A 23,692-nucleotide genomic window follows, 5' to 3' on the forward strand; every position below is an offset into this window, starting at 1 on the left:
GCATGAGGGGGGCACTGGGCATTACTTGGAGCACTGACAGGGCGGTGCTGGGGGCAATGGAGGGCTGCACTGGGTGGTACTGGGGGCACTTGGAAGCTGCACTAGAGATACTGAGAGTGAATGGGGGGGCGGTGGCATGGGGCTGTGCTGGGGGTACTGGTAATCCTGAGGGCACTGAGGATGTGGCACTGGGCTGTACTGTGAACAGTAAGATGTACTGGAGGGCTGCACTAGGAGCACTGGGAAATCCTGGGAGCACTTGAGGGGCATCCCTGGGCAATACTGATGATGCTGGGGGAGTGGCACTGGGTGGTACTGGGGGAACAGGGGCCTCACTGGGAAGTACTGGGGGTGCTGGATGGTATTGCAGGGCACTAAGATGTACTGAAGGCACTGGGATGTACCGAAACTCCTGGGGGCAGTGAGCCGTACTGGGATGTATGGGAATGTACAGGCAATAGGGTGGTGCTGGGGGCACCGGAATGTACTTGGGATATGGGGCGGTACTGGAGTCCTTGCGCCCCCTTGTGTTCACTTGGGGCACTTCAGCCATCGCCCCCGATCCTAGGGACATTGGGTGGGTACTTGTACATTCTCCAGAAGGACACCGAAGGGTACTGGGGGAGGGAGGGGGAGAGAGAGAGGATGATGAGGAGGGTTACGGAGTGAGGGGTGGAGACATTTGGTGGAGGCCATTGTGCTTGGCATGGGAACATGGAGGGGCAGGATTGGGGTGCCCTGGGACATTTGGCAGGGTTATTGGCGGGGGAGGGGGGGGAGCATGAAATCCTGCAGGGTTTCCTGGACACAGTGGAGGCACACTCTGGTGCCCCTGTGATACACAGAGGCTTAATGGGCACTGAAAGTATAGATGTTCAGGGCGGGGGGGGCAGTGTACCTAAGATGCCGGGGTCAGCGGGGGAGGAAGTTGAGTGGCCTGACCTGGGGGCACTAGGAGAGTACTAGGGTGGGTACACCAGGGAGGACACAGAAGGGGGCATACTGGAGCTTCCTGGGGACATTGAAGGTGTACTGGGGACAACTGTGTGGGTGGGGACTTGCAGAGACTGGGAGGGTGCTGAGGTGCCCTTGGGGACATGGATGGGGGGTCTGGGAGAACTTGGAGCCAATGGAGGGGGATTCTGGAGAGGTCTGGAAACACTGGGGAGATACTGGAGTGCCCAAGTGGACTTTGGGAGATGGTTCCTGGGAATGCCTGGGGACACTCTGGAGGGTTGCTGGGGGCAGGGGGGTTGGAGACATTGGGGAAGAYACTCGAGTGCCCCTGAGAGCGTAGTGCAAGTGTTACTGGGGAAGGAAGGCCTGGGAACACAGGGTGACATGACTAGGGTTTGCAATGGGTCACGGTGGRTGTACTGAGGTGCCCCTAGGGATATCAGGTAGGGGTTCCTGAGACAAGAGGTCCTGGGGACAGTAGATCCTGTGCGTATTTCCAGCCCCAGCTCCTGCTCTTTCCCACATTCCTCCCACACACACACACTTCAAACAGTCTCCCCTAGAATAGCTGCGGAGCCAGAGCAGGCACCTTACAGGTCAGCTCAGCTCCTGGATCCGCCAGCATAATCCCCCCACCCCGTTCCCAGATAGGGGCCGGTAGGGGTAGGACAGTTCTGCTCTTCTTCCACCCAGCTCTTTGAAGTGCTGACACTGGAGCCATGGGGATGTGCTGAGCTCAGCCCACTAGAGATTTAAAAGGATTTATCTGAGGCCTGGCTTAAGTGGCAGCTGCTGAGCATAGCACCTCTCCCAGGTAGCCCCTGGGACCTTGGTCCTGTCCTTGGCCCACATTGGGCGGGTGGCAGCACCCACCCGCCACAGGTAGGCACAATCCCCTGACAGTGGAAGCAGTCTAGTGGCAGGGCACCGGCAGCACAGGCAGGTGCAGTGAGACCAAGCGCTGGAGGCGGCAGGGGGCTGGAGCACGCTGCCCATCCTGGTGCTGACCTCCAAGGAGCGGGTAAGCCGCCGGGCTGCCAGGCCGAGGATGGGGGCTGGGGCCAGTGCTGAGGAGAAGCACTCCCGCGAGCTCGAGAAGAAGCTCAAGGAAGACGCTGAGAAGGATGCGAGGACTGTGAAGCTGCTGCTGCTGGGTATGACTGGGGCTGAGGGGGGGGGAGGGGTAAAGACAGCCTGTCCGGGGTCTCTGGACCCATCCATCCTACCTGTTCCCCATTYCCAATCTCCCCTCTTCCCTGACATCCTACCCAACAGCCCACTCAACAGTTGCCCAGATATCCCCAAAGGCAAACAGCACACCCCCTCCTCCCCTTCAAGAGCCCCCTACTTCCAGACATCCCCAAAACCCAACAGCTCACTTAACACCTCCCAAATCCATCAATCTCTTCTCAAGAGGCCACTACAACATCTCCCACCCCTCCCAAGTACTTCAAAAAAAACCCCAAACAGCTTACCACAAGAGCTCACTTCAGCAGACCCTCAATACCCCCAAGCACAACCAGCCAAGCCCCACTTCCCCCCCCAAAAAAAAAAACCCCAATCATCCCTTCTCCCTATTCCCTGGCACCCCGAAGCTCAAGCAGCCCACCTCAACATCCCACCCAGTCAGCCCACTCCAACAGCCAACCCAAAAAAGTCCCCCCCTCCAAGATATACACCCAAAGCCAACCAGCCCATCTCAGCAGCCCCCTCCCAATCCCAGCCCACCCTCAGTCACTCACCAGAACAGCCCACTCCCAAACTCAAACATCCCTTCTCAAGAGCCCATCTTAACACCCCCTTTTTCCACGCCTACTCACTCATAAACCCAATCAGCCCACCCCAACATCCCACCCCAACAGCCCTCTCATTCCAAGGCATCCCCAAACCCATCAGCTCATCCCCAACAGCCCGCTCCAAACCAAATTATCCCTTCTCAAGAGCCCTCCACAACACCCCCCCCAAACACACTCCTGAGCATCCCTAGATCCAATCAACCCACCTCAACAGCCCACCTTGACATTCTGCTGAACCAGCCCACCTCACTAGCCCATTGCTTCTAAGCACTTCCAAACCCAACCAGCCCACCCCAACTGCCCATTCAACATCCCTCCATTGTAGGGCACTCCCAAACCCAAATATTTCACCTGCATCCCATCCTACCAGTATCTCACCGCACCCAACAGCCTCCCTGATACTTCCTGCCCCCAGGTACCCTTGAGCCCAATCAGTCCATTTCAACTACTCCCTCACGCCAAGGCACCCCTGAACATAGCCAATCTACTTCAGCAGCCCATCCTAGCAGACCACTGAATATTTCACCACTCCCAGCTCAAATAGCCAGCCTTAAAATCCCACACCACCATCCCCCCATGATCCCAAGCACCCCTAGACCTAATCATCCTGCCTGCATCTCATCCTCCCAGCTGCCACTGCACACAACGGGCCCTGGCAGTTCCTGCTCCCAGGTATCCTCAGATCCAGCCATCCACTCCATCACCCTCATGCCTAGCCAACACACTGACCCAACATAGTCTGTTCCCCATCCCCAGCAGAGCTTTGAGGGTCTCTCAGCCTCTGAGAGCTGCCCCTCTGGCCAAGGGGTGCCAGGGCTCAGTGCTGCCCTGCATGTGGTCTAGGCACAGGTGTCATTGCTGCCCTCATGTCATGGCCCACTGGCACTGCAATGGCATTGGGGCACCTGGCTGCAGGCAGCTGGGTTCAGCAATGCCAGCGTGGCCCCATTCCCTTCCCTGGACTGCCCCAGCTTATCGCATTATCCATACCCAGGGGCTGCAGTAGCTCAGCCCAACCCTAATGCCTATGCAGATGAGGCCATAATCCACCCTGCCAACCTCTACCCAAAGACACATGCATAGCCTGGCCTCCTGCAAGAGCCCCCCCCACCAGAGCTACAAGGCGATTCCTTGACCCCTCAGTCCTGGGGCACTGGGCCCAACCATGTGCCCTGGGCACCTCCATGTCTCATGGCCCCCAAAGCTCTGCCTCAGTCATACCAGCACCCTACAGCGAGGGATGGTCAGTGGGCTGTGGGGGCCTGTGCTGCAGGCACCATCATAACCAGTACTTTGTTCCCACAGGAGCAGGGGAGTCAGGGAAGAGCACCATTGTCAAGCAGATGAAGTAAGTGCCCCTCATCCTGGGCCCATGCTGCCCCTTGGCCCCCTGGACAGGCTCAGGGTGCCCCTCAGGACACCTCATCCTGCCGCCCTTTCCCAGAGGGCACATGCTCACCCCAGAACAGGGCCTGGGAGATCAGAGGTGCAGCTTGGCCATGCTGCACATGGGCCTGCCCCACGCTACAGCCACAAATGGTCTCACCCTGTAGTGCCTGGCTCAGTCCCATCCCAATGTCATGGGATGCTCCACCCCATGGTGCCCAGCTTGGTCCCATCCCACAGCCAAGGGTGCCCTGCCCCGCGGAGTCCTCATCCCATAGTGCTTAGCTCAGCCCTCCGGTGTTCAGCTCAACCCTACAGTACACAGTTCAGCCTCATCCAGCAACCACAGGCAGCCCCACTCTCTGTGTACCCCCCCCCCACCCTGTGGTGTCCAGCTCAGCCCCATGCTCTCTTTCCTGGCCAGAATTATCCACCAGGATGGTTACTCGCTGGAGGAGTGCCTGGAGTTCATCGCCATCATCTACAGCAACACACTCCAGTCCATGCTGGCTATCGTGCGGGCCATGTCCACACTCAATATACAGTATAGCGACTCAGCCCGTCAGGTGAGGGTTGCCCGATGCTGGGCATGGGGCTCCCTGAGGCCCCTGACCCCCAGGTTGCCCAGCCCCACTGAGCCCTGCTCCCTTGCAGGACGATGCCCGAAAGCTGCTGCACCTCTCAGACACCATTGAGGAGGGCACCATGCCCAAGGAGATGTCAGATATCATTGGGCGGCTCTGGAAGGACGCAGGCATCCAAGCCTGCTTTGATCGTGCTTCTGAGTATCAGCTCAACGACTCAGCTGGCTAGTATGCACCAGCRGGGCAGGGGATGGTGGGCAGGGGAGAGGTTGGGCCAGGCAGATAGGCTGGGGGAACTGCTGGGTGGTCTAGGTGGGTGGGTGGGGGTGTAGACACCAGTGGTTCATGCCTGCTGTGTGCCCGGCCAGCTACCTGTCAGACCTGGAGCGTCTGGTAACCCCTGGCTACGTCCCCACAGAACAGGATGTACTGCGCTCCCGTGTCAAAACCACGGGTATTATCGAGACCCAGTTCTCCTTCAAAGACCTCAACTTCAGGTAGGAGCCCTGGTGTGGCCAGGCAGCCCCTTTGCAGGGGCTGACCACGGGCAGGGAAAGGGCTCTGCTGGGTGGGTTGAGAAACCCTCCACTGGGGACTGGGCACAGGGATGGGGGATGTTGACACCTGCCTGTCCTGCCCAGGATGTTCGATGTGGGTGGTCAACGTTCAGAGCGGAAGAAGTGGATCCACTGCTTTGAGGGGGTAACCTGCATCATCTTCATTGCAGCCCTCAGTGCCTATGATATGGTCCTGGTGGAGGACGATGAAGTGGTGAGGGGGAGACACAGGGCAGAGTGTCTTTGCTGGGAAAATGGGGGATGCACAGGACCCCCCCCCATTCCCATCCTGGCACCAGGGCTCTAATGAGACTCACGGGGCTGTGTCCCTTCCCAGAACCGCATGCACGAGAGCCTGCACCTCTTCAACAGTATCTGCAACCATCGCTACTTCGCCACGACTTCCATTGTTCTCTTCCTCAACAAGAAGGATGTCTTCCTGGAGAAAATCAAGAAGGCCCATCTCAGCATCTGCTTCCCTGACTACGATGGTGAGGGCCACACTGGCTTAATCACTGGGTGCAGTCTGGCAGGGAAGGGGGAGGCTTTGGGGTGCCAGCACCCTTCAGCAGATCCCCACCAGATGTCCTCAGCAGCCCATGACATTGTTGACAGCACAAGGTCTGATGCCAGTACTAGGCAATGAGTGCCTGGCTAGGCCAACACCCATCCTTGGGGGGTGAGCCCAGCACTGCAGCAGGGGTCCTGCCTGGTGGGCAGGGGCCGTGGGGCCACAGGGTGATTGGGGGGGGAGGGGCATGGGGTCTTGCTCACCACTGTCACACCAGGCCCCAACACCTATGAGGACGCGGGCAACTACATCAAGGTGCAGTTCCTGGAGCTGAACATGCGACGGGATGTGAAGGAGATCTACTCCCATATGACCTGCGCCACTGATACAGAGAACGTTAAGTTTGTCTTCGATGCTGTCACTGACATCATCATCAAGGAGAACCTCAAGGATTGTGGCCTCTTCTGAGCCTCAGCCCCAGTGCTCCCCTCCTCAGCCCAGGTCTGTCTCCTCCCTTGAGCTCCCCTCATGCCAGCCGTCTCCACTTGCCCACAAGCCCCAGCTAGGAGCCCTGCTCAGCCCCAGAGCCACCCCTTGGCTCAGCCCCACATCCCCTCACTAGGTACCCTTGGGCGCTGTCAATGGGTGCCCCCAGCTGCCAGATGCCCCTGGGTGCTGGAGATTCCTGGGTTTCCCTGGGTGCTGTGTGTTGTGGGACACTGGGTGACCCTACATGCTAGGAGCTGAGGATCTCTGCATGACCTTGGGTGCTGCAGGGTACTGTGAGTTCCTAGGTGATGGTTGTCCTTAGGGGACCTAGAGTGCTGGGTGCCACAGGGTGCTGAGGGTCCCTGGATGCCACTGGGTGCTGGGTACCCTTAGCCCCTCCCCCTACTCAAGAGCTGTGGAGTCAGAGGAGTGTTGTGGTCCCACCGGCAGCATCTCAGGCTGCTGGGCTGAGTGCTGGGCACAGGCTGGCAGCACCAGGTGGCCCTCAAGTGATCACTTGGCCCATCCCACCCCAGCCCAGGGCTGGTTCCAGCTCCATGCACCAGCATATGGGTGCTGGGCCTGCCCATGTCTCTGCTTGGAGCAGAGCCCCTGCATTGGGGGACCCACCAGTGAGTATATCTTCAGCCCCGGCCCCCCCCCACCCCGTCCCTTGGCGCCCACCAGACCCCACCTCCCACCACCCAGACCTCCTGCAGAGGCAAGCAACCAGGTTAACCCCCACGTTGGATTTTTTTGGTTTTGTTTTTGATTTTGTTTTGTTTTTTTTTCCTTTCTACATTTTATTATTTCAAACCATGTGAACAATTTGGTAAAACATCACGTGGTAAAAGCTAGGTCGCAGCCACCGGTTCACTAGGAGCCCTGCGCTCCAGCCAGGGGCAGAGCTCAGGGGTGGGTGAGGAGGCTGAGGAGGGGAGGAGAGGGAGGCATTTTATACAGCAGGGTTTCCTCGACCAATGTAACAGTTAGACATACAAAAACTAGGCTTAGAAAGAGAGAGGCGGTGGTATGGCGACCTGACAGGCAGCCCCGCACRCCAGCCCTTGAGCTGGGCCATGCCGCGGGGAGGCCTGGGATGTGTCTCCCTGCTCCCAGCAGATCGCCGGAGGTGGCGGGGTGACTTTCAGCCCCCAACCCCAAGCCCTCGACCCACATGCAAGCGAGCCAGGGGAGGGGGGGCGACTGTCTGAGACGCCCCTGCAAGGCACAAAATTTTGGTGGTGGTTTTGAGCTGCAGCAGAAGAATGCATGAAGACCAACGCAACCACTTAGCACTTGACGCTTTTAAATAGTTTCTTAAAAAGATGTCTTTAAAAAGCAATGTAAACCAAGCTCTTTCTTGTGTGTGTGTGTGTGTCGTTTTTTCTGTTTTTCTAAAAGGAATGTTGTTGGTTGTGTTTTCTGGGTGGTGGGTTTTCCTTGCTGGTCTGTGCAACGCCAGGAAAGCTGGAACCTCCATGCCCCCCCGCAAGAGCAACAGTTTGAATGTAAACAGTAATTTCTTGTAAGCGGATAAAAAGGAGGGTTTGGAGCAATCTCAACCAGTTAAATCAAAGATTAAAACCTCATTTTCCCAAGCCTCTGGAGTGGAGAGGGGAAGCAAGAAAGGACCACAATGGTACAACCTGCAGCCACGGGCTTGTGGCTGAGAGGACGTCTGCAAGGGGGAGGAAGGGGGCGGATGGGGATGGTGCAGGTTGGGCTGTAACGCAGCCATGAAGCAGTGGAGAGCACAACCCTGCCCCTGCCTCCACGATCATAATCAAAGTCTCTTTATGGGGTTGTGGGGGAACAAAACAAAAGAAGAGAAGCAGAAGTCGTTACATGGTGAGGTCCTTCCTTCACTGGCTGCGGCTCTCCTGCCGGGACAAGCACGTCTGGTCACCCTAGGAGAGAGAGGCCTGTGAGTGGGATGTGGTGCAGGGATGAGGGGCAATGACAGGCCACGGTTATGGGGCTGGGCACCTACAGCCAGCAGGCACTGTGGATGCTGAGATGGGGGAGACAGGCAGTTCCAATGCTGCTGTCCAGTCTCCCATACCAAGTAGGTCCCGTTGGTGCCAGGGATATCTGCACCGCACAGGGCCCTTCACCGCGGTCATGAGGGATGCTCCCTCCCATAGGCCACTGTTGGTGGAGGGCACCACCAGGCTGTGGCATCCATGGGTCCCCTCTCCCACCTTGCTGCCCGGCGCCGCTTGCCCTCAGAAGAGCCCGCAGTCCTTCAGGTTGTTTTTGATAATGACATCGGTCACGGCATCAAAGACGAACTGCACGTTCTTGGTGTCGGTGGCACAGGTGAAGTGTGTGTAGATCTCCTTTGTGTCCTTCCGCTTGTTCAGGTCCTCAAACTTGCTTTGGATGTAGCTGGCTGCCTCATCGTACTTGTTGGCCCCTGTGGAGGAGATGCTGAGCCACTAGCAGCACTAGCAAGGGGCTACCCAAATTAACACAAAGTGACCCAGAGCCTCCTGCCTCTCGCCAAGCTGGGGCAGGCAAGGAGCACAAAAGCCTTTGCACTAGCCCACATCAACAAGTTGTGCTTCAGCTCGTGTTCCCCAGCTGAACCCAATTTCAAAATCAAATTAAAGCTGCTTTAGATCTGGATGAGTAGCCCCAAGACAATTTAATAACATTTAACAAGTTCATTGCCTTCATTAATTCAGATTTGTATATTCTAATCCCCCAAGGAGCCCACGTGAACCTGACATCACACAGCACAGCTGGGAACTTGGTCACCAGTGCGTAGGCTCCAGTCAGCTTAGGAAGCACTGTGGGAGCAGACAGGCAGCGGACCATGGCTGGCTCCAACAGGCCAGGACAGCAGTTGCAGGGTGCATRCACGTAGCTGGCTTCTTGCACTGCTCAGTCCCCACTGATCCTGCAGTTTCTGCAAGCTCTGGTGTAGAGGCATGCTCCCATTCAYCCAGAAACCAAGTGTCCAAGCCATTCTCCAGAGTGTCCCACCTGCAGGTCTTGTTCTTTCAATCTGCCCTTCAAAGTTACATTTTCTAAGCCTCTTATCATTTTTATCGCTTTCCTCTGGGCTCCCTCTAGTTTATCTACATATTGCTCTGAGTGTGGACACAGATCTCCAGCTGCAGCCTTCACACCTGACAAACCTCAGATAAAGCCCTCCAGGGCTGCTCCAAACCTGACACCTCCACCCCTTTCTGCTCCATGTCCCTCCTGTGCAAATCAATATTCCCCTTCACCTGAACCAAAGCCTGATTTGAGGCATCCAAGTACTTCTGAACCCCATGAACTGCTCTGGGCCACCTTACTGATCACACAGCACTGCTCTGGCCATGCCCCAACACCACACCAGCTCCAAACCCGGGTGGCTGTACTCCCCTGGTTCTGGAGCCACCTGGTCAGTCCCAAGCTGGAAAAAGCCCGAGGATTTGCTGCCCTGAGTCCCAAGGACTTCTTAGCCAGGGAGGCCATGTGACTATCTGCTTTCTGTACTCCTGACTTAGCTTCCCCTTCCTGACTCCCACTTCCCATTGCACAGGCTGAGTGTAGGAGAGCCTCTGTTTAATCATTTCCATCACCAGCATCTCCCAACTATGCACCAGACAAGAGAGATTTAGCAGTAAGTAAATCTCTGTCACTGATAACACTCCCCAGGAAAAGTACAGGGTCTCAGCGACTCTCTCTTCCCTGCCCAGGTTGCCTAGTCCTGGCGATGGAGTGGCCACCACAGTACCTGTGTACTCTGGGAAGCAGATGGTCAGGGGGCTCTGTACGATTTTCTCCTCAAAGAGGTCTTTCTTGTTGAGGAAGAGGATGATGGATGTGTCTGTGAACCACTTGTTGTTGCAGATGCTGTCAAAGAGCTTCATGCTCTCATGCATCCGGTTCTGGCAAGAGAGAAGGCAGCAATGTGGTGTGAGCCACGGATGGACCCACACAATACAACCACCTTGGGGCCAGCTCTATGAGCCACCAGCCCCAAACCTCCCATCTGCACTCCCAGTGGTCCCATCTGACTATGGGAGATGCTTACAGCCCCACGGGACTTGAATCAGGCTGACCAGTGCCCTCAGGCTAACAGGAGCCACCRGGAACTCAGATCAGCTCGTCTGCAAAGCAGGTTGCTCCACTGCTAGCATGGGGTGAGGGCCTCTAGCACTCCAGACATGGGCACTCAGAGCACAGGGTGATGGAGAGGATACCCTAAAAAGAGGGGTGCTGGCAAGGGAACAGTCATTTCAACTACAATGCCTGCCCACTGGGAGGGTCTAATGGGCACTTCTGGTAGCACTGGCCCAGCTCTGATATACACTAGCCATCAGCATGTTGGGAAAGCTGAAGGCAGTGCATCCTCATCCTCTTTCAGCCCAGCATCCTGGGGTGTGGACAGGCCATGGCAGCCCATACGAGCCCAACACTGACATAGGCAGTGACACAGCCCTGCCACAGTGCCAGTTCTCCCGTAGCACTGCCTGCAGGACACAGAGGCCTCTGCAGCAAGCCTGTGCCTTCCCTATCCACTCACCATCTCTTCGTCTTCAGCCAGCACCAGGTCGTAGGCACTCAGAGCCACGCAGAAAATAATGGCCGTCACCCCCTCAAAGCAGTGGATCCACTTCTTCCGCTCTGACCGCTGGCCACCCACGTCGAACATCCTATAGGACGGAGGCAGTGTCACTGCAGGCTCAGAGTTTGGCAGCAGCAGGCTGCACAGCCCCAGGCCTGGAGGAGTGTCTGGAAGACACCCTCCAATACCTGCTCTGGGATGGATACTGTTGGGTTTTGCCCCAGGCCTCCAACAGTTGGGCATGTGTTCAGCCAGCAACCCTCAGTTGGGGAGCTGCAATCGCTGCACTGCTAAACAGGATTAGAAGGCTGCTGCACAATGAGGTGCAAATTGACACCCTGTGGCTTTGAAAGCGTGCTGACACAGTACAGGTTGCTGCTGGTGCACCTCACAATCCAGACAGCAGAGGATGCTCTGACTCCATGGAGAAGAGCCTGATAGCAGCACTGTGTCCTCCAGAGTACAGGACTTTTCCAATTCCTTATCTCTGCAGAGCCAAGGGCAGCTCGGAGGGCAGTTTAACTGCAACACAAGGCAAGGCCCTTTCAGGAGCAGGACCAGTGTGTGCTGCCCTGGCAAAGCCCTGTGCTGCTGAGATCAGGAGCTTCCCACTAACTGCCCGGCTTCGGTTTGTCAGCTCTCCATGGGGAGGATACATTGCCTGGCTCTGTGTATCTGCCTTGAGAACTGAAGGCATCTCACGCACTCTGAAGCAGGCTCAGCATCCTGCCTGCGCTGATGCAGGGCCTGCAGCCAGGACGGACAGGACTATGTAGGCTGCCCAGATCATCTCCAACAACCAACCTGGGGCTGCAGCCCAGAAACCRAAGGCACAGACCTGTGGGGCTGTGGGGTTTGTTTTTGGCAGCGTGGAGAGGCTGTATCCCTGCAGGGACATAGCAATTCCTCCCGAAGCATCTTGTCTGCCCCTGCTACTATCTCCAAAGAAGCTGCTGGGAAGCACACAGCCAGCATTGTGTGCAAAGCACAGTCGTGCCAACACACAGTGCAGTATAGGCAACAAGAGTACATGCAACAGAGCCAAACATCACTTCAGGACCAGAAGCTGGGCCCAGGCTCAGTACTCGCTGGGCAGGCAAGCAGCGCCATCCATCTTGGACAGCCAGCTCTGCCTGGGGACACTGGCAGGATGGCAAAGTGCTTGCAGTGATCCCTTGGGCCCTGGTGCTTTTATGAATGACTCTGGACTAGTCTGGAGAGGCTGGTCTGGAGACAGACTTGGTCATGTCTGTCTAGCTTGGGGAGAGCTGTGGTGAAGGTTTCTGTCCATAGCCTGGTTGCTGAGTGACTAATTCCCACCAGGATACAGGATGGGGTTTTGTCTTGGAAATGGCCTGTGCCTGAGCTGCAATTATTTACTGCATGTTTTTGGTGTAAAACAACTTTGGTATGTGGGCTGCTATCAGGTAACTCAATACAAGTGGTGCTGACTGGTTGCATCAATCATGTGGCATCAGTCCCGGGACCTGCTTGAGCAAAGAGCATTTCTGTCAGGAGACTTCTGAAACATGAATCCAGTCCATTCTTGTGGCATCCTGGCTCAGATACTGAACCCTTCTGCTATAGATTCCCTTTGCGGAAGTGATGTCATGGCACCCGTCTGTTCCAGCTCATTTTTCCAGGGATGCCTGCCAAATGCTCCTACTCCAGATCAGTCCATCTCCATCACACCTCCCCTCTCCAAGCTTGCAGTGGGCTGCATCCTCCCACAAGGTTGAGCCACAGGAGCTCTGAAGGTGCTTTTGAGAGCACTTCAGCTATTCTAGTGGGTTTCCACCCTCTGGTCATAGCCAATTCCTATCCCTGAGGACATCTAGGAGCAGCTCTCATGAGTGTCAGGGGAGATGAAGAGCTTATCGGTGGGCAGCTTCTCATCACCTGGCCTCTCATCTAGTGGCCAAACCGATCTTGCCTGCACACATCGGCCCAGAGAGCAAATCCAAGGGTGCTCTGCAATTGTAAGCCCGTAACAGCAGCATCCGTACAGCTGAGCACCATGACCTGGCTATCCTATGCCACTGCTGTGGTTAATCTCAGGGCAGTAGCTTTACCTCCCCCTCTGTCTCCCACCTCCTGGGCCAGAGACAGCYGGGTTGGTGTGAAGGGTCAACAGTGCTGATCTCAGCAATGTTGTTAACAGCTGTAAGCATTTGCTTTTGAGTGAGAGGGTGATCAGCCCACAGCCACTCTTGCACAGGGGCTTGATGACTACTGGCCAAACACTGCATGCAGCCTGGACAGATCTTGCAGTGGGAGGCAGTTTGCAGCCGTTCATTGAGGCCTTGTCCAGCACTGATCTAGCCTGGGAACCCTGCCAAAGAGGGGGACATTGCAGGGCAATGTGGGAGGCTTTACTTGGCCTGGAGCATCATTCTGCCATCTCACATGCAAGGCAGAGCAATGGGTCTGATGGTGCCCTAGTCGCTGGGCTCAGCATTGGTCCTGAGTGTTAAGAGGCTGGGGGCTACTGCGCCAGCCCCTGTGTGCAAACAAAATCTGGCTCCAGAAGGGGAAGAGAGAGGAGGATGATTTTTGCCGGGGGAGCTGGCAAGGGGTTGGACTTACTTGAAATGCAGGTCCTTGAACGTGAAATGAGTTTCTACAATGCCGGTGGTCTTCACCCTGGTTCGCAGCACATCCTGCTGGGTGGGGATGTAGTCGGCTCGAGCTATCCTCTCCAGGTCGTTCAGGTAGCTGACCAGGGAGTAGAAGGATATTACGTGAGCTGGACTGGGCTGGTTGCAGCTGCAGGGGGGGAAATCCTGCCTGCACCCTAGAGACACCTTGCAGCTCTGGGGCCCAGATAGAGAGACTGTTCATGGGAGGGCAGGACAGGACTACAGAGCTCAGGTGGGCATTGGCCCTGGGGGAACTACATGGCCCAGAAGACAGTGTGGGGAGTCACGCAAGCTGCCAGGGGAACGAAGAGACGCCTGGAAACAAGGGCTCAGTGCAGATACAGGGACTCTGGGAGCTAGCAGCAAGTGATGCCAGGGGGCAGGGTTTTGGGGCTGGGGCCAGTCTGGGGCTGGGGCAGGGGTTGGGGCTGGGAGCCTCCTTCTAGCTGGCCAGGCATTTTGTGTCACATTAATGCACCCCAGATCATGGGGGAAATGGAAAGAGGAAAGTATTCATTGCTATGGCAGCAAACCGCAGTGCGAGCGGAAACAACTTATGGTGCCATGCCATTTATAGTCAAAAAAGACAAAGCCTGTCATCCTGGGAGGAAGTGGGAGGCGCTTGCAGAGAGGCAAAGGCAGCAGGGCAGAGGGCACACGACTGTGCCAGGGCAAGACCACTGGCCAGAGACTGCCAAGCCCCTCACCACTCCCCTCTGCCTGCACAGCCTGGGTGGCGTGGGGCGAGCTGATCTCCTCATGGTGTCAGTAGCTGGGCAGCGAGCGCCCTCCACTCTGCTCAGTGCTCCAGCTATGCCAAATCCTGACACCTGGGCAGGGCTTAGGAAGAGCCTCCTGAAGCCCTGGCAAAGTTTTGCTCCTAAAACAGTAGCACTGGGGACTGGCTAAGTGCAGCCATGGGATCTTGGGGCACTGGTGCAGCCTGGAAGGTTAGTGCAGGTTTAAATTTTCTCCAGCTCAAATTGCTTTAATTGGGTTACTATAATCTGGCTCCTTTAAGACAATTAGGCCTGCACTAATCAGGGCCTTTGCAGCCCTGTAATCTGGTGAAAGCTGTGCTAAGCTCTGAGATGACAGATCTCCCTGCTGCAAGGCTGAGGGGATGGCAGGTGATAACCGGCTCTGATGGCAGCACAGTCACAGCTACAGGGAAACCCTCCAGCTGGCTCCCATCTCTCCCCCAGGAGCAACATGCTGTGCAAAACGGGGAGCAGAGCTCTCTGTTCTCACAGGCAATGAGTGCCACGGGTTGCCCAGCTCAGTGTGCCCAAGCCGAGTGTGGGAGCACCCTGCCACGTAGCATGGGTGCTCGGCCACGATTGTGCATGTGGAGCCCAGGCGGCTGGCATGCCGCAGAGGGAGGGCATGCCCTCCATCGGCACAGACCGACTGCACCTCCCCAGTGAGCTCAAAAACAACCGGAAATGTACTCAGCTGCCAGACGACAAAAAAATAAAACAAAACAGGAAATAAACGCTCAAGAGGCAGGGCAGGGGCTGTGCGCGCAGTGCCAGCGTTGCTCGGACATCACGCTCAGCATGTCACATTCAGTCACAGTGGGCCAGCACCAGCCCCAGGTCCTCTCTGGTGCGAGAGGCCTTTTCTAAGGTGCCTCCTCCAGCTTGGCACAGTGCAGCTGAGGGTTTAGCCCAAGGAAGTCTGGTAAACGGTAACCCTCCCACCTCTTGCATCCCAAACTTTTTGCACCTGGAATTGACCCATGGAGGAGTCCTGGTACAAATGCTCTGGCTTGTTGCAAAGGGCTGGAAATGCAACAAAGGAGGCCCCAAGGAGAGACTGAAGCAGGGCTGGCCAAAGCTGGGCTCTGTGCATGGCAATGCAAGGGGCACCCATTCCCTAGGGTGCTCTTTGCGTTGGAATGTCCTGGCCATGAGCAACCGGCCCAGCCTCAGCTGCAACCTGACTTCAAACCTCACTAAGCYTTGGGTGTCACTTCAGAACAATGGTGGAAGGAGCTCTAAACTCACAGGTGAGGGTGACCTGTGCCCTCTCTTGTGGGCAAAGGTACAAGACGGCTGACAGAGCTGACACCCAGCACAGGCTGACGCACACACTTCAAAGAGCACCACAACTGCAGCACCTTCTGGGCATGAGCAGACAACACTGGTCTCTTCCTCATTCAAAAGCTCAAGGTTCTCAGCTCAGATCTCCCACTCACTCTGAACCCCCTTAGGCTCCCTCCCATTGTTTGGGCTGGGAATATCGTCCCTYTCTACCAAGCACGAGGAACACATTCAGCCAGGCCTTGCCACAGCCCAAGCTTTGGGCAGACTTGTGCAAGAGGCAAAGAGGAGTAAAACAGGCTGGCTGGGTCCACCTGGAGCTAACCCCTGCCTCAACAATCTCTTTATCATTCCCCTTCTGGCACACTGCACAAAGACGATGGGTTTTTCCGACCCAAGAAGCCCGTTGAGGGGAAGTGGAAGCCGGCAGCCCCACGTTCGGTGGCAGCTGGCTGTTGTTCAGCAGGGATGGAGAGCAGTGTGCAACAGTGGATTTGGATAAAGGGTTGGAGCAGTAGCTCATTAGTATGAGTCAGAGATGCCTGTTAATTAATACTTGTCCAACACTCCTAACATACTGAATGCTCCATAAATGCTATTATGGTGGTATGCAGTTTGCAGATACTTTGACTGAAGATACATTTGCTCAAATTGTGTGTCTGACCTGCTAGGCATTTGAAGGGTCTCTTGTGTTTCTAGAATAATAAATATCTAATAATTAGAGCTTACACAATATTCTGCTTCCAGGAATTTAAAAGCTCTTCACCAAGGCTGGTAAGGCGCTTTCAGCCTCATTTCACAGAAGCGGAGACGGGGACGCAGCAGCAACAACCAAACCTAGAATCAGACACCAATATACACACACACATGTCCCCCCTTGCCTCCCCAAATTACTCTCCTACACCTGTATCTTGGAAAGAAAAGAGAAGGAAGAAAAAGTCAGCAAACGTTTTCTGACACACAGAAAAGCATTTCTTCTCCAAAGTCATGGGATCTTAGATAGATACTGCCAGGAGGCAGTAAGGGCATGATGCCTGGAGAAACCAAAAGATGAAGTTTTTAGAGCTCTTTCTAAACAATGGTTATCTGACTCAAGTAAGTGCTTGCATCTTACATCACTCCATCACAATACCCATCATTGCTGGAAGTGAGGTTAAGCTCTGAAATTCTACATTTGATTAGGTACCAAGAGCTTTGAAGGCAAACAAAATAACAGCTATTCACAATCACCCTTCTGAGCCCATTTATCCAGTAACACTGATGCCCATGCCTTGATCTCCTCCTTTGCAAGCAACCTATCCAGATACCCCAAGACAGCTTTGCATGAGGTTTCTGGCACAAACCTGCCTGTGTGAGAGGATTGCCTGTCCCAGGGCAATCGCTGTCTGCCCTATGCTTTGGGATCCCACAGACATGCCCGAGTGGTCTGCATCCTCCTTAGGTTGGAGATGGGGAGGGAAGCACTCAGCAAGGAATCATCATCATACCTATTGGGAGGCCATGGTTGCTCATGCCTCTGGATTACATGTGGCCCACAGGCACCGGGAGCTGCTGTCTCCAGGGCTGCTCAGGCAAAAAGAGGAGCCCCCAGGATGTATGCAATGACTGCTGTGGATGTCTGCTATCCCCCATGAGCACGGCAGCTCAGGACAAGTGAAATCTCAAATTATGCTCCTAAAATAGGGAGAAACCTCAGAAGCCGTGTGGCTGACACTGCTGCAGGAGATAATTCCCAGTAGTTTCCCCTTCATACACAAGCATCAAAAGCACTATCCAACTGGATCAAGACGCAGAGAGTGATGGGGAAGTGGCTAACTGCTCACAAAGATGAGGAGGAGACAAACTCTGAGCAAATGCTTTGCACCATTTCCTAAGGACAGCAGATGCAGGATGGCTGACACAGCCAGGCCAAGACAGGAAAAACCTTAGTGTGCAAGCACGGAAGTGGGGGGTCACAGTCTTGAAGAGCAAACATAGGCACTGGTACTGTAGGTCAAGAAGCAATGGCTTTGGGGCAGTCCCATATGACCACAGCTTTGCAACAGGTTGGGGAGAGCAGAGCAAAGAGGAGGAGGTTTGTAGAGTGCTAGAGAACAGTTTACCAGACTGGCACCTTCCCCTGACAGCTTCTCGAGTTAGCCAAGAAAGCGCAGCCCAGCTTGTAGATAGAGCATGGATGAAGTGTGGGTCTCACTGAGAAATCACAACAGCAACTACTAGGGGCTGATCAGGATGTAGTGTCAGGGAAAGGAGGTGATCAGCTGACTGGGGAGGAACTGAAAGCAGTGGCATTGAACAAAGAAACATGAGGCCAGAAGAAATTGGTGGGGGTTTCTTAAGGAGCAGTTCTTGCAGTGAAGTTTTATGCAACATTTTTCTCAATGACCTCAGTACAGAAGAGAGACTTGCTAGTGCCAAACAGGAGTGCCAGTGGTACTGTGGGAAGCTGCACTGGCTTGCGGACAGATTGAACAACCCCAAGCATGGTCATTTTTCTGGCCCATCACACATGCTCCCCATGTCCTTCGGCTTGGCACCTCTTCCCTGACACAATGTTTTTTACTGACAGGGGCTGTTAGCTTGGGAACAGAAAGCATCAGCTCTGCAGACCACAGCAAGCCAGAGCTCAGCTTCATCTGTGTGATGCTGTCCAGGAATAACACTTCAGGCAGATTAACTTATTTATTAAATCTCTTCAGTGATAAACCAAACCAATTTATGTATCTAAACACTACTTTACCTGCTAACATGCAAATGCAAAGCCCATTTCTTCCATATAAACTCAGGGGCCAGGGAAGACCAGTCCTCAGGAATCCTAGGCCCTGACACTAGGCAGTAAGTCTGGAGAAAGGAAGACTTTTCCTTGATGGAGGAGGATCGAGTCAGAGATCATTTATGCAGACCTGACATCCATAAATCCATGAGCTCTAATCGGATACACCTATGAGTGCTGAGAGAGCTGACACGTTATTGCATTCTCAATTGACTTTGAAAAGTCATGGAGATCAGAGGATGTGCCTGAGAACTGGAAGAAAGCAAATGTCACTCCAGATTTAAAAAAGAAAGGAAAAAAAAAAAAAAAACAAGAAAGAGGATTCAGGGGACTACAGGCCAATCAGCTTCACCTTCATCCCTGGAAAGGTGATGGAACAGCTCATCCCAGACACCATCTCTAAGCATGCAAAGAAACAGAAGGTGATCAGGAGTACTCAGCATGGATTCATGAAGGGGAAATCATGCTTAACCCAATCTGATAGCCTTCTATGACAGAATGACCAGCTAGATAGATGAGGGAAGAGCAGTGGATGTTGTCTACCTTGACTTCAGGCTTTTCACATTGTCTCCCATAACATCCCCAAAGATAAGCTCACAAAGTGCAGGCTAGATGAGCAGGCAGGGAGATGGACTGAGAACTGGCTGAAAGGCAGAGCTCAGAGGGTTGCGATCAGCGGCACACAGTCTAGTTGAAGATCTGTAGATAGCAACCTCTTCCAGGGATCAGTACTGAGTCCCATATTGTTCAAACTAATCATCAGTGATCTGGAGGCAGGGACAGAGTGCACCCTCAGCAAGTTTTCTGATGATACAAAATTAGGAGCAGCAGCTGATACCCCAGAGGGCTGTGCTGTCATTCAGAGGGACCTCAATAAGCTGGAGMGGATGGGCAGAGGAGAACCTCATGAAGTTCAATAACCTCATAAAGTTCAGTGAAGTTCAGGGGCTAACCTGCTGGAAAGCAGCTCTGCGGTGTAGAACCTGGCAGTCCTAGTGGACAACAAGTTGACAATGAGCCACCAAGGTGCCCTTGTGGCCAAGAAGGCCAATGGTATCCTGGGTTGTATTAGGAGGAACATTGACCTGCTAGCAAGGGGCGAACCTCCCCCTCTGCTCAGCACTGGTGAGGCCACATCTGGAGTACTGTGTACAACTGGAGCTACTGGAGTGAGTCCACTCCAGTCCACAGACTCACTGGGACTGTTTAGCCTGAAGAGAAGACTGAGGGTGGGATCTTATCAATATGTATAAATATCTGAGTGGATGGTCTAAGGAGGATGGGGCCAGATTCTTCTCAGTGGTAYCCAGTGATATGATGAGAGACAACAAGCACAAAATGAAACACAGGAAGGTCTATCTGAACACGAGGAAGAACTCCTCTACTGTGATAGTAACAGAGCCCTGGCACAGGTTTCCCAGAAAGACTGTGGAATCTCCCTCCTCGGAGATATTCAAAAGCCATCTGGACACAATCCTGGGCAACGTGCTGTAGGTGATTCTGAGCAGAGGGGAGTGGACTGGATGATCTCCAGATTTGTCTTCCAACCTCAACCATTCTGTGATTTTTAAAAACTCATGCATGTCCAATTCAGGAATAAGGATGCCCAGGTCCTATTTGGAGGTTTTCACTGCAGAATTACAGGGCATCCTGTGGTGGAGGTCAGGTTCTCTTACAAACAGGGAAACTGAGGCAGGGGCAGGTGAAAACCTCAGGCAGAATAGGGACAGCGAGACCTTCTCCCAGCACTCTCCTGCAAAGCATCCAAGCTGCAAAACACTCCAAGACCTTCCAATCCCACAGTCAGAGCAGACCCTCTGCCCTGAATCCCCCTAACACTGTGCAAATGCTGAGTATGCATCTGGTCTCCTCAGCCTTCTGCAGCAGCAGGTTCTCCAGATCATCATGCAAGAAAAACACTGCCCTTTGGCTTAAACCCACAACTTGATCAGGTCAGCGGGCTCACGAGTATGAGAAACAGCAAAGAATAGTCCCTCCTGGCCACACCATCTCCCCGTACTGGCCACTTACTTTCAGTTAAGTTTTACCTAGGCACTGGAAGAGAAGTCCCTTAGTGACCCAGGAAACAGAGGCATGTGATTTAACCTTAAGTGAACATTTTGACAGCTAAGCAAACAACCTGAGGACCTTAAGCAAGACTGGATTCACATTAGGTTTTATCACCGGCTTCCAGAAATCCTTCCCCTGAGCCATGAGCATTTGCAGGGGTGAAGCGGAGGTTGCTGCTGGGAACAGCCCACACCTGCCCATGCCAGGGCTGCACCACTMAGCAAGGCTGCAGCATCCCATTAAGCATGCAGTTGCAGTGAGGGCTGGCAAACATGCTTTCACATCACCAGTATGGTGAAGAAAAAAGTTGCCCTGCTGCAAACATCAGCCTCAAGGCACAAATAACATCACTTATGGCCCAGTAGCCTGCTCTGCATTTCTAATACCTCAAGGTATTTGTGCGCTGGCTGGAACATGCTCCTCTGGGAGTTTATCCTCTTTTCTCCCTGACTCAACTGCCAGTTCCGATCTCACATAGGGACAAGCTATTAAAAGCTCTTTCTGGGCAGGGAGTGGTAGGTCAGACCCTAGTAGCCTAGCAAAGCATGTAGGAAAGGCTGACACAAGCAGGTCCAACTGTTAYCCTCCTTTCTGAGGATGCAAGAGATGGCTGGAATGGTCATGTCCTTTGGACAGGGCTCTCGGTGATGACTAAAAATCTTGACCAACATGAATGGCAGGGCACAAGTACAGCAAAAGCTGCCTCTACCCCTTCCAGAGGTCTCCAGCAAATCTGAGCTACTCCTTCCCTTTGAACATGCTGCAGTTGGGTTCATGTGAGAGACCTTGCTGCTTCAGGAAGCTGTGGTCACTGAATGAGCAGGTTGAGGTGCAGTAGTGCAGGCCATATTTCAGCCCTGCTGTGTCCCCAGAGAGGAGACAGGATGCTCCAGCCTCTGCACACAGCTGAGCCAGGGGGATGACACACACCTGAGTGGAAACCTAGGGCCAGCTAACCAAAACCAGTGCTTGTTTCTGTCTCACACCACACCTCTCGGTGCAAAAGTTCGAGGCTGGCAGCTCCAGCTGGGCACAGCACCACAGCTACTGCAAGTGCTATGATGGCCACTGCAAGGCTGGACAGCCCTGTCCTCAGTGGTCAGGACTTTTCAGTGGTGCCAAGCGATAAGACAAGAGGCAATGGGCACAAACTGAAACACAGGAAGTTCTGTCTGAATATGAGGAAGAAGTTTACTGTGAGAGTGACAGAGCACTGGAACAGGTTGCCAAGAGAGGTTGTGGAGTCTCCTTCTCTGGAGATATTCAAAACCCGCCTGGACACAATCCTATCTAAGGTGCTCTAGGTGACCCTGCTTGAGCAGGGAGGTTGGACTAGATGATCTCCAGCGGTCCCTTTCAACCTCAAAAATTCTGTGATTCTGTGACTCTCCCTGTGCACAGCTGTCCACTATGTGGCCAAACCACACCTTATGACAACCACATGCCTTCTCTTTTAAATAACTATCATGGGGAAAAAACACAAGCAGCCTCAACTGGGAAGAAATTTAACAGCCTCCTTTCAAGGCTCCACCAGCACAGAYCAGACAACACGTGGAAATACTAGCTGCATGAAGAAAACCTGTGGCCAGCACAGAGAGAGTATAGAGTACTGATCTTTGCAGTGAAGACGATCCTCATCTGGGGAGCTGTGATGCTGCAGCAATACAGGGACTCATGAGTACCTGCCAGGGAGAGCTGCTGACCATGGAGCTTCCAGGTATGAGAGCATTCCGGCATGCAGGGATGCTTAGGACAGTATCATTAGCAATACAGATGACTGTGGGCCCCATGCGGCAGATCAAGCAAAACCCTGTTCCCTCTCCCAGAGGGACGCAGGGTCATTGAGAGAAGAATGAGGAATGGAAGATAGTGCCTGCCAGGATGAGAGCCTGATCTGGGGCTACTTGCTGGCAAGCTGAGATTCAGCCCTAGGGCTGTGGGTGCCCAGCATTAGAAAAAAGGCTGATTTTGAAAAGGTAGGGCAAAACCAGTATCTTGCTCCACCAACTCCTCAAATTCCAGCTCCAGGTAGGAACCAGAAACACCCTGCCAAACATACTTGCTGATATATGCCTGCTGAGTATTGAACACATCAGGAAGCCCAAATCTAGGCAGCGCCTGTGCGTACAGGCAGAGCCAGCATGTTAGACTGTATAGGCTGTAGAAGGGCATAGCTGCAATAGCAAGCTTGTGTTTGCACAAGTTGACGTATGAAAGCCCGACTTGTGTTGAAAGCACCTCAGTCCCTTCAAGATGGGGATGCTTCCCCAGCACCCACACTTCCTCCACCAGCCCTGCAGCACAACAGAGCTCTTGGGGAATAAGGCGCATAAATCCACAGGGACTAGCATCCAGCTACCTCCCCAAAGCCATCTCAGAGCCCCAAGGCTCCTCTGGTTGCAGACAGAGATCACAGATGTTAACTTAGAAGCAAAACTCCTTTCGTCAACCTCGAAGCAGCAAAAGGGAACACTGTCTTCTGGCAAACAACAAGAAACTCAGATGTGCAAACAACTTTTCTGCCACATTTAATAATTTACTATGACTCAGGCAACGGGGCATGACTAGTCCTTGGCACATGCCAGCTCAAGTCCCAAACTTTGCAGATTGTTCCAGGAGAGGAAGGCTGGGGTAGTCGCAGGCTAAGTGTGAGGCAAGAAATGTAAAAGTATGTTAAGCTACTGAAGTAGCACTGATGGGTGGTAACTTAGCAAGTCACCACAAATCATTTGCACAGCTCCCACGGACAAGCAAGGGTGGCTTAGGAGATCCTGATGCCCCCTCTCCAGGTTTCTCTTTCCCAAAGCCAACCCAGCAGCTGGAGCAGGCATCTATGTAACCACAGCTTTATTCTACAAGGAGCCAATGCTGCCTGCTGTTCCCCTCTTCCTTTTGCTGCATGAATCCCAAAACTTGCTGTGCAAAAGAAGGAGCTGATGCACATGAGCCATCTGCAGAGCTTGTCACCACAAGCTGGATCCTACAGGGCACCCTTGGGTTCACTACAAAGCACACTAAAACACTCCCCTATGGCCGGGATTGTTTCACACTCAAAGATACAGCTGGAGCAGCGGGATCCCTCAAAGCACAACTTTTCCTCCCTGCACAAAGGTAACACCGGCTCTAATTTTTAATGGCCCTTGCTAACCCCAAATTCCGGTTCATCTGAAAATATTTTATTGAGACTTCAGAGACAAAGTCCCTTCCCTTTTTCATTCCCCCTTTACACCAAAACCCTTTTGAGGCAGGGCTGAGTTACAGTGGACAGGGAGGAAACAGGAGAAGGGAATTAAGATCCCAAAGGAAAGCACTGCAGGA

At 53.9% G+C, this 23,692-nt stretch overlaps 2 protein-coding genes across 2 annotated transcripts in view; one reads left to right on the top strand and one right to left on the bottom strand.

Annotated features, from left to right (window-relative positions):
• Positions 1-2,005: 2,005 nt before the first annotated feature.
• On the top strand, positions 2,006-6,259 carry GNAT1 (G protein subunit alpha transducin 1). Its single transcript, XM_085319229.1, has 8 exons — positions 2,006-2,111; positions 4,059-4,101; positions 4,564-4,705; positions 4,794-4,951; positions 5,092-5,220; positions 5,365-5,494; positions 5,618-5,771; positions 6,069-6,259. Exons 1-8 carry the CDS (start codon positions 2,006-2,008, stop codon positions 6,257-6,259), a joined length of 1,053 nt encoding a protein of 350 aa, XP_085175355.1.
• A 973-nt stretch (positions 6,260-7,232) lies between these two features.
• The window catches only part of LOC146587649 (guanine nucleotide-binding protein G(i) subunit alpha-2), a 61,684-nt gene continuing 45,224 nt past the window's right edge, over positions 7,233-23,692 (bottom strand). The window contains exons 5-9 of the mRNA XM_085319230.1: positions 13,434-13,562; positions 10,806-10,935; positions 10,014-10,167; positions 8,485-8,699; positions 7,233-8,190 (exon numbers count right to left, since the gene is read on the bottom strand). Coding sequence (XP_085175356.1) covers positions 8,509-8,699; positions 10,014-10,167; positions 10,806-10,935; positions 13,434-13,562 — 604 coding nt within the window. The 3' untranslated portion in view covers positions 7,233-8,190; positions 8,485-8,508. The remainder of the gene's footprint in view (positions 8,191-8,484; positions 8,700-10,013; positions 10,168-10,805; positions 10,936-13,433; positions 13,563-23,692) is intronic.

The sequence above is a fragment of the Rhea americana genome, unplaced genomic scaffold, assembly GCF_003343005.1.
Source record: "Rhea americana isolate MKP2758 unplaced genomic scaffold, rheAme1 scaffold_578, whole genome shotgun sequence".
NCBI lineage: Eukaryota > Metazoa > Chordata > Aves > Rheiformes > Rheidae > Rhea > Rhea americana.

Coding starts and splice junctions, on each gene's coding strand:
- GNAT1 (XM_085319229.1), top strand. CDS start 2,006: ATGGGGGCTGGGGCCAGTGCTGAGGAGAAGCACTCCCGCGAGCTCGAG. Junction 4,952..5,091: donor CTCAACGACTCAGCTGGCTA/GTATGCACCAGC, acceptor GTGCCCGGCCAG/CTACCTGTCAGACCTGGAGC. Junction 5,772..6,068: donor CTGCTTCCCTGACTACGATG/GTGAGGGCCACA, acceptor CTGTCACACCAG/GCCCCAACACCTATGAGGAC.